Source organism: Octodon degus, unplaced genomic scaffold (genome assembly GCF_000260255.1).
Source record: "Octodon degus isolate 3935 unplaced genomic scaffold, OctDeg1.0 scaffold00176, whole genome shotgun sequence".
Lineage (NCBI taxonomy): Eukaryota > Metazoa > Chordata > Mammalia > Rodentia > Octodontidae > Octodon > Octodon degus.
In genome coordinates, this window is record NW_004524752.1 from 3,572,586 (window position 1) to 3,582,725 (window position 10,140).

At 38.2% G+C, this 10,140-nt stretch overlaps 1 protein-coding gene across 1 annotated transcript in view; it reads right to left on the reverse strand.

The window, feature by feature from the left end:
- Positions 1 to 10,140, reverse strand: part of Soat1 (sterol O-acyltransferase 1) — a 61,556-nt gene that overhangs the window by 26,821 nt on the left and 24,595 nt on the right. Inside the window, exon 3 of the mRNA XM_023703605.1 lies at positions 6,565 to 6,623. Within this exon, the coding sequence (XP_023559373.1) occupies positions 6,565 to 6,623 (59 nt within the window). The remainder of the gene's footprint in view (positions 1 to 6,564; positions 6,624 to 10,140) is intronic.

A 10,140-nucleotide genomic window follows, 5' to 3' on the forward strand; every position in this document is an offset into this window, starting at 1 on the left:
AAAAAATAATAATAAATAAAAGTTCTACAAACACTGATACGTTTCCATATGTTCGATTTTCTTTGGAGATCATCCTCAGAGGTAAGGACAGGGATGTACTATGTAACCATATCATTTTAGCCAAAATCAAATTCTCTGTCCCATAAGTCTAAAGTGCTAAACCTGGAAACATTTAATGAGAAATCTTGTTAAATGAAATATCCAGAAATACTTAAACTCTTTTTGTGAGAGCTTGCGCATTCAACTTCTACGAACTAAGTATGAGATGGATTAATATATTTTAATACATTTTTTCTCATGCTTAAATAAACCAAAGTAGGTCTCTGCTATTTGTAACCAAAACAAAAAATAGTAAAATAAAGCAAATTTATCTATTAATTTAAGTTGATCACAACTTCACCAGAAATCTCCCTAAGGGTCAGCGAGATAGCTCAGCAGATTAAAGTCCCTACATAGGCAGGTGCAAGGACTAGGTTTCATCCTTGCCGGCCCAGTCCCTGGGTCGCAGTGAGACAGGGATTGAAATTGGGCGCGGTGGTACAAGCCTGTAATCCCAGGGCTTGGGAGGCTAAAAACAGGAGGATCACTAGGAGTTTGATCAGACAAGTGAGACCCTGTTCTAAGTACATAAAAAAGAAAAAAGAAATCTCCCTAAGAGTATTCTAAGATCCTTTATGACTTCTTACAACACAATCATAGAAATTTCAAAAGGTGATGACTCAAGAGTTCCAATTTTATACAGCCCCACTAAGGTCATCTTCATCATTCCACTTCCCCTCAGACTTAAGAGATTGTAACTGTCCACCTTTTTCAACCTTTCCTTAACATGAGCACTTCTACATACAAAAATAAATTTTCAAAGAGAATTTTTTGTACATTGTTGGACAGAAAATAAAAATATAGGATACTCAATTAAATCTGAATTTCACGTAAACAATTTTAAACCTAAGTATGTCTCACTTAAAAAAATATTCATTGTTTATCTAAAATTCAAATTCAACTAGACCTAATACATCTTACCTGAAACTCTAGTTGGTGGAGATGAAAACAATGCCCACTAAGACTTGACAGGCTGCCCATATCCTTGCCAATACAGAACAATGAATTCTGAGCATAAATTTTAGTTATATGATGGTGCCATAAGGCATTTATGTTAAAAGGGACCTTGAAGACAGTTATACTTTCAATGGTCTCACCTTAAAGATTAGAACAACCAATGAAGATGTAACAACTCAGTTGGAGGCTAACATCAAATTACAAATGATATTCCTGCCTTGATTTTTATAATGTTTTAAAAATCCTTGAAAGAGAATGAAATTAGTATGTGAAAAATGAAGCAAATTTTATGGCTCTGAACAATGTTCACATACATACTATCACCTTGAGTTATTTTTTTAAGGGCCAGCAACTAAAGTACCTGCAAGCAGGTGCAGGTGCAGGGGCCTGGGGTTCGATCCCTGAGCCTGCCGTGCAGGCCCCACTCCCCAGGGCACCCTGAGACGGGCTGGGCGTGGCGGCGCACACCTGTAATCCCAGCTCTTGGGAGACTATAACCAGGTGGATTACTATGAGTTTGATCTAGTAGTGAGACCCTGAACACCCTGTAGACCCTTCCCTAAAATACAAAATAATAATAATAATAATAATAATTTAATTTAATTTAATTTAAAAATCAAGGGGATTTTTTGTTAGTAAATGTCTACTAATAAAGCAAAACAGTAACAAAAACTGTAACAACTTAAAGATCTCTCTTAGCTAAGCAAGTGACGTTGGCATATGCCTTGTAATCCCCACTCTGGGAAGCTGAGGAAGAAAGACAGCAAATGTGACTCCAACTTGATGAGAACTAGCAAGACCCTCTGTCGTGCCTAGCATGAGCTCCTTGAGCTCAATTCCCAGTACCCCCCCTCAAAAGGCCCTATGTCAAAATAAAAATCTAAAGGAGATGGGAGGAATGTATAGCTCAGTGTAAAGACCCTGGGTTCAAAATCCAATAACAAATCCAAACAAGAAAACACCACCTCTTATACACTGAGATAATTTAAGTGAGCAAGATCATGTACATGAAGTACTAGTAAAACACTGCCTCAGAAAAGAACTCTATTTAGAGTCCCTTTCTCTTACCTACTATCTTAGTTACTCTTCTCTCGTTGCTAGGACAAATACCTGATACCCAAAATGAAGGAAGGAAAGGTTTATTTAGCTCACAGTTACTGGAGGTTTCAGTCCATATTCAGCTGGGTCCGTGGCAGAGCAGCACATAGCAAAAAGCAACCTTTAATGGTGGCAGCAAAGAGCAAGAGCACAAGGGAGTAGCAGCAGCTCAAGTAGCTAGCTTCTCTTCCCATCTTACACTGTAATGCAAATTACTTGCCCCAGGGCAGGTGCAGCATCCACACCCACAATAATCAATCACAAACTGCAGAAGCTGCCCCATGACGGCATGAGGCTTTGGGGGGGACACCTGGACACAAACCGTAACACATACCCATATAATCAGGTTAGAAAACTAAGATTTTAATAGCGTCTTGTCTGGTTTTGTTGTTTCCAAACTTTTATAAACTATCCTGAACTTGGACATCTGAAATGTTCCAACTAATAAACAATGGTAGGGCTAGGGTATAGCTCAGTGGTAGAGTACATGTTCAGCACACATAAGGCCTTGGGATTATAGAAGAGGCGAACATTTCAAGCGGGAAGTTTAAAAAACTGTATAAAACAGTAGGACTGAAAACTAGAATTTGAAGACTATAGTACACTATTTTATATGATAAAGGTATGAAGTTAAAAGAAAATCTTAGGTAGAAGGAGCTACACGAATGGAAAATGTCAAAGTAAAAAAAAATTTCTTTACAATCTAGCCTCAATTTTTAACTGTTTTTCTTTCTCTCCCTGGTGTTCCAACAGAGAGGAACAGGTGCTGTCTGAATCAAGTATTATTCCCAAAATACAGTGCAGCATGCTAAATCCATACCTTTGTTCAGCCCAGTACCTCCCATAATAGCAAGGAATATCTTGTACAATTTCACAGCTTTCCTTATCACTTGTTCAATATACATAACAATGCTAGCTAGCTAAACTAATGTTCACCTTTCCCTCACCTACTTTTTCCTTGCCTAAAATTGTTTTTCTCCTCCTAATCCTAACTTACCAAAGGAATTTAATACACATTAAATTTATTCATTAATATATAAAGCAGATACACACTTTTAGAGATGCCATCACTAAGTCACTAAGCTGCCCGGGCTAGGCTGAACGGGCTGACAACCCTCTTGCCTCTGCCTCCCAGAATGCTGGGAATACAGGCAGCCTTGTGCCATTACACCCAGCTCAAAACTTCCCCTGTTCATAAAGTTTAAACTTAGACCCTTGAAACATTTCCCCTTTCACTTTTCTTACTGTCTCCTCCTCATCGTCCCCCATTTGCTTCCCACTCCACAAGCCCTTTTCCCTTTGGGTCTGTAATTCTCTATGGCAAAATGTTCCTCTTACTCACTTCAGAGATTTTTCACTACAAAAACTGCCCACAGAGTTTTTGGGTATGCTTAAGGAAAACAGCTTTGCCTATAACTCACTATGACTTGGACTTATGACATCAACTTGTATTTGGCAATCAGGAAGGCATAATGCCAAACTGTATTTTTCTTAGGTTATCAAACTGATGATTTCTGAAATAATTCATAAGTTGCACACTAAGTTACTGATGATGACTCAGGAGGCTCCTCTGAAAATTTAAATTTCCTGTCCCATTCTAGTCAGCTTCTTTTTTTTAACCTTGAAGACTGAAATTCCGCACCACCCTAAGACTGTTTGCAAGCTCTTATGACATTCATTAGAAAAACAAGAATCCTCACGTGGCACCTCCACATATGAAATCACTGATGATTAATTTTAATAAATGGTTCTCTCTTTGCCACAAGCACCTGGGCTCCATATCCAGCACACACCTGCCATAGCACCTAAGCCTATAAGTCCCCACCTACACAGGTACAAACCCTGACCCTGGATCCTAAGAATATATAGAAATGACAGAACAGACAGACTCTTCACCTATTTGAAACTCTCCTTTACAAACAGAGCACAGTATTGTTTGTGTTCTTGCTGGGAAAGGAGAAGCAAAAGGGAATAGACAGAACTAGAAACAAACCTAGGTGTCCTGCCTGAATGAAGAATGGGTCATAAACACTAGTAAATCACAAAAATGAGCATTTTAATCATTACATTTGTAAGGTTAAGTGCTCCATTCAGTACCACATATACTAAAAAAATTAGGGATAGGAGGGCTGGCAAGATAGCTCAGCAGACTAAGCACCTGCTTAGGTAAGCGCAGGGACCAGGGGTTCCATCCCTGGCACCACATGCCATGCCAGCCCCGCCCCCAGGGTGTGCTGAGCCGGCCACAGAAACCAGAAGGTGGCACAGGCCTGTAATCCCAGTCCTTGGGAGGCTGAAAACAGAAGGATCACTGTAAGTCCAAGCTGCATAGTGAGACCCTATATGAAATACATTAAAAATAAAAATTTTTTTAAAAATTAGGACTGGGGATGTAGCTCACCAGTATGTTAAATATTTATTTCTTAGCCAAAATTATAAATTAATCACTCAGATAAATAGAAACTGCCAGCTGGACACAGTGGCATGCACTTGTAATCTCACCACTTAGGAGGCTGAGGCAGGAGTATTCTTTGAGTTTGAGGCCAGCCTGAGCTACGTGAGTTCACAGATTGCCTGCACTACACAGCAAGACCCTGTCTCAAAAAACAAAACAAAACAAAACAAAACAAGACCTTGTCTCAAAGAAAGAAAAGAAACAAAGAAAAGAGTGAGCCTAAGGGCTAGAGATGTGGTTCAGTGATACTAGTAGAATTCTTGCCTTGCAGGCACAAAGCCCTGGGTTCAACAACAACCCCCAAAAAATGCCTACTGGGGCCAGGGAGATAGCTCAGTCGCATAAGTGTCTGCCTGACAAGCAGAAGGTCTTGAGTTCACTTCCCCGTGCCACAAAAAAGAAAAAGAAAAAAGCCTACTAACAGCCAGCCATGGTGGCACAAACCTATAATCCCAGCACTCTGGGACACTGAGGCAGGAGAACTGCAAGTCTGAGCTATACCTGGGCAACTCAGCAAGACCTAATCTCAAAATTAAAAAAAAAAAAAAATAGGTCTAGGGTTGTAGTTTAGTGTGAAGGCCCTACATAAAATCCCTAGGCCTGGGGTATGGAAACAGTTTACCTAATAATTCTAAGCCGTCTTTTATAACTGAACAATAAAGTGATAATCAAAGAAGACATTCTCCAGAAATGACCTTGGTCACTGTAGTTTCAGATGTTTACATAGGCACCCTAATGTAATCAGGAAAAAGAAATGAATAAAATGTAATGTCTTTTTAAGTAGGAGTCTAAACTCACAAATGCACCTTCTAAATACACTTTATAAAGCAATACACTACATGGCTGTGTTGTAGACATTAAAGTACAACAGGACAGAGGAAAGAGCAATCCCTTAATGTTAAGCAAATAGGTTCTCATATTTCCAGTGACATTATTTCTAAACTCAAAAAGTGCTATATTTCAAACAGATTAGATGAAAGGGAAAATGATATGCCTTTGGCCTTGTAAGATAACTGAAAAACTAGCTCTGGTAATAACAAAAACACCAATATCAAAGTGAATATAAACAATCTTACTTTCTTTTAGGTAATACTTTAAAATTTCCTAAATTTAGCCAATTGAAGTAAAAGCGTATGTGCATGCACAAATGTACATAAGTAAACATAACTAAAACAGGTCTGTTCCACCTATATCACTGGATATTTACATATTTAGCGTGATCAATTTTGGAAGTCATCTCATTGGAAAAAGGGGAAACTGCCTTAGATCTGAGGTCAATCTGCACTCAGATATATAATTTTTTAGTCTCCTTTGCTAGGTCCGGTGGCACATGCCTATAATCCTAGGACTTAGGAGGCTGAGGCAGGATCACAAGTTTAGGCCTAGTTAATTTTTATCTTAGATCTTGTCTCATGAAAAAAAAAAAAAAAAGGTTGAGCATAGAATTCAGTGTTCAGAATGTATCTCTGTGTGAAGGTCCTGTGTTCAAACAACACCCTCATGCCACTCCCACCCAAAAGTACTTTTTCCTCCAAAATTTCCTAAAGACAAGACGAATTATGACTTGTCGAACTTATAATCCATTTGAAATGACTATATATATATATATGTAATTCCTATTTCTCTGATAAGGAATCTACTTGTAGAATCAGATTCACCCTTTACTGGAGGTCCATCTACGATGAATCATGATAAAATCTTCATACAGCATTCATACACACAACTATTTCAGCCCTCAATACAATGCACTTGCCAGTAAGTACAAGCATATGGCTATGAAGGATAAGATAGGAGATAAGGGCAAAGAATATTCTTACACAGCATGAGAAATTGGCAAAGATTTTATTTTCCTATTCCCTAGCAAGATAATGTCAACTGGTGAGAAAGGTAAATGTTACTGAACAAAGCAGTTTTCCTAAAACTTCACATCTGTGTTTCTAAAAGAAGCTGCTTACCTCTGCCTCTGCTGCCAATTGTCTCTTCTTTGCTATCAACTGTTTTATGTCAATTTGACCTAAGGGAAGAAGAAAAAAAGCAAGCTTTACACATGCAAGTCTGATTTATTTCAGTTCTGAGAATGGTCAAGTGTAAATATAATACTGTCTCCCTAGTGTAAGAAAATGGAAGAACAAGTAAGATCCAAAATATATAACATATTGTAAAATGGGAAGAAAACATTCAAAATGAAAGAACAACTGGGGTAGGGGAAAGCAGAAAAAGAAAAAAAGAAATATATATATGTATATATGTACATATATGATAGTTACACTACTTGAAGATAATTAGACTTCTAATTTTTATTTGTTCATTGAAAAGAAAGGTTTCTGCTTATATGGCTTGATCAATTTTTTACCTTTGTATCTTATAATCTGAGCAACTACTTTGAAGATAATACGGAATTTATTAAACATTGTTAATCTGTTATCTTGTTTTGAAATCTGGTATTCTTTTTATTGTTTTCCCTTTAAAATAAAAAATTAAGCTTTAGGTTAACAGATATAGCTACCTAGCAGCACTACTGAAATCATTAATTTTGAAACCAACTAAATACAAAAAGGATTAGGTAAACTAACAAACAGTACAACCACAAAAGGGCTTTTGTCACCAAAGCCCTTAAAAATAATGCATAGGCAAAATAAGCAGAAGGAAATTTACACATAAAAATACTAACAAAAAAGCAACAAAACTATAAACATACAGTCAGGACAACTACATCAATCACACAATGCCAAAGATCCAATTCCGGTAGTATAAGAATCTAGGTTCCCTGAGTAGTTCCTACCATTAAGATTACTAAAGATATTGAGTAAAATATTAAAAAGCAAATTATATTTTAAACTTATTGAAAACTGGTACATATCTACACAGAAAAACGAAACTAGAACTAAGGGATACATGAGTGATGCACAGATTCCTGACAAATGTTTAAAACCCTGAGTTCTACGCAGACAGCCACACAAGGTCTGAACAGCACACAGAGCACATTACAGAAGGGTGACTCCTCGGGCCTGTCCAAACTTGAGAAGTCTAACAGGACAACATCTAAAACTAAGAATCGTAAGACTACATCCTTCATCCTTGGCAGACAAGTCAGAAACAAGTGGCGGCAACAGTAAACATCAGCCAGGCGTTTGGAGCCTGGGGCTTGCCTGGCTGGCAGCGCCCCCAGGGCATGCTGATATAGCAACTGAAACTGGGCGTGGTGGCATGCAACTGGGCGTGGCGGCAGGCCCCTGTAATCCCAGCTCTTGGAAGGCTGTAAACAGGCGGATCATATCAAGTCCAATCTAGTAGTGAGATCCTGAACATCCTGTAGACCCTTCCCTAAAAATACAAAAAAGAAAAAAAAGAAAACTAAAAGAACCTGATTAATCCTTAAGATTTTGTTATTCCTAACTGAATTTCAAGAAATCAGCCCTACCAACAATAATTTTCATGGCTTTTCCTTTCCAACTTGGGCCCAGCAGAATGGCTCCTGCAAAGAAGGGTGGCGAGAAGAAGAAGGGCCATTCTGCCATCAACGAGGTGGTGACCCAAGAATACACAATCAACATTCACAAGCGCATCCACAGAGTGGGCTTCAAGAAGCACGCCCCTCGGGCATTTAAGGAGATTCAGTAGTTAAATTCAGTAGCTAAAAACCATATTCCACTTTTATCTAGGCATGGCAGTGCACCCTGCCACCCAACCCTCAGAAGGCTGAGGTAGAAGGACTTCCTTCAGCCCAACCAGGCCAGCCTGGCCTACATAACAAGACCATGCCTCAAAAAATTCAAAAACAAAACAAACTTCTTATTTGGAAAAGTTTTAAAGATCTTTCTAAAATTACACATTTTATTGCCTTAAAAAAAAAAAAAAAGCAGCATATACTTCACATAACTAATCTTTAAGGCAAGTGAAAGTGATCAATACTGAATGTGCTGTACCATTACAGTGAAGTTTCCAGGAAAAGCTAAAATGCAAAGAGTAATCAAACCTGTACTACAAGACCAGCCCCAGAGAGTTACACTTTACCAATTGGGCTGGTTCTTTGATGATTTCCACTAAATCTGTTCCCTGTAACAATCCTGTGTTTTTGTTACACAAATTCAATGCCAATGTTACTTGGGGGGGGAGGGAGGACAACCAAGCTCATTGCATTGGTACCATTTCTCATTCAGTTTATGTGCTCACTCATTAAATAAAAATCCTGTAAATGCAGGGCACTAGGTTATATATCTCAGGAGAAATACATAAGCAGAAGCTTACAATACACAGAAAGGCTATGAGAGTGCGAAGCAGGGGTGGGGTTGGGGGAGCTTTTGCAGAGGAAGTCAATATTTGAGCTGAAGGGCTGGGATATAGCTACACAGTACAGTGCTTACAGAGCAGGCACAAGATCCTTGGTTTGATGTCCAGCACAACAAAAGAAAAAAATACATTAGGGCTGAAGTTCAAATGATACAGAAAAATTACAGTGAACATAAGCTAGAAAGATTTTTCTGGAAAAAAAATATACTACGGGGCTTTACTGAGTTTGCTGAGACTTGAACCCAAGTCAAATGCCTCTAAATGCCAAGCTTAAAGATAAAAAATAAATGTCAAGTATTCATTGCTTTATACTATTTAAAACCTGAGTCTAAAGGGAGCTTTTATCTACTTACCAATTACACTCTAGATCAGTTCTGTCTAATGGAAATAGTATAATATAAATCATTACATAATCTCAATTTGTCAGCCAGGTATGGTTGCATATGTCTGTAATCTCAGTTCTTGGGAGGCTGAGACAGAAGGGTTAGCCAGCCTGGGCTACATAATGAGCATAAGTCTAGCCTGAACTATATAGCAAGACCCTTTATCAAAAAAAAAAAAAAAAAAAAGTTTTTTAATCCTATGAGCCATATTAAAAAAGCAAAGAGGCAAGTAAATATTTCAAATCTGATGTGTATTTTAAATTACAATGCATCTTAACTCAGACTAGCACATTTTAAGTACTCAACCAGACCACATCCAACAATGTATTTCTACTAGCTACCATAATATATGATGTATGTCTACGCAAAGGTAAATAAACTTTTCTGTTAACAGGCCAGATCATATAGAGTTATCTTAGGCCACAGAATCTACAACTACGTAACAATAACTCAAATTTATTTGGGGGTGGGAGTGACTTTTTTGAGACATGTTCTACTACGTAATTCAGGATGGCCTTGAACTGCATGAGGTGGTCCTCTTGCCTCAGCCTCCCCAATGCTGGGATTACAGGTGTACATTACCATGCCTGGCTTCAATTTTAAACTAAATGAACATATCTGTGTTTACCAACCCTGCTCTAGATGACTGAGTTCACTCACTGTAAAGGTGGTTGGCAAATGAAACAGTATAACTACACATTGACTTTAATAATGTAACATAACTACAGTAAACAGTATCGGCTGTGTTTGCAACAGGGTAGGTGTTTCACTATATTTGCCAGAAACTAACTTAAGTGTAGAGACATTGTTTTAAGACAAAAGCCTGATGTCCCAAGAGAGTAGGGAACACTGGACTGA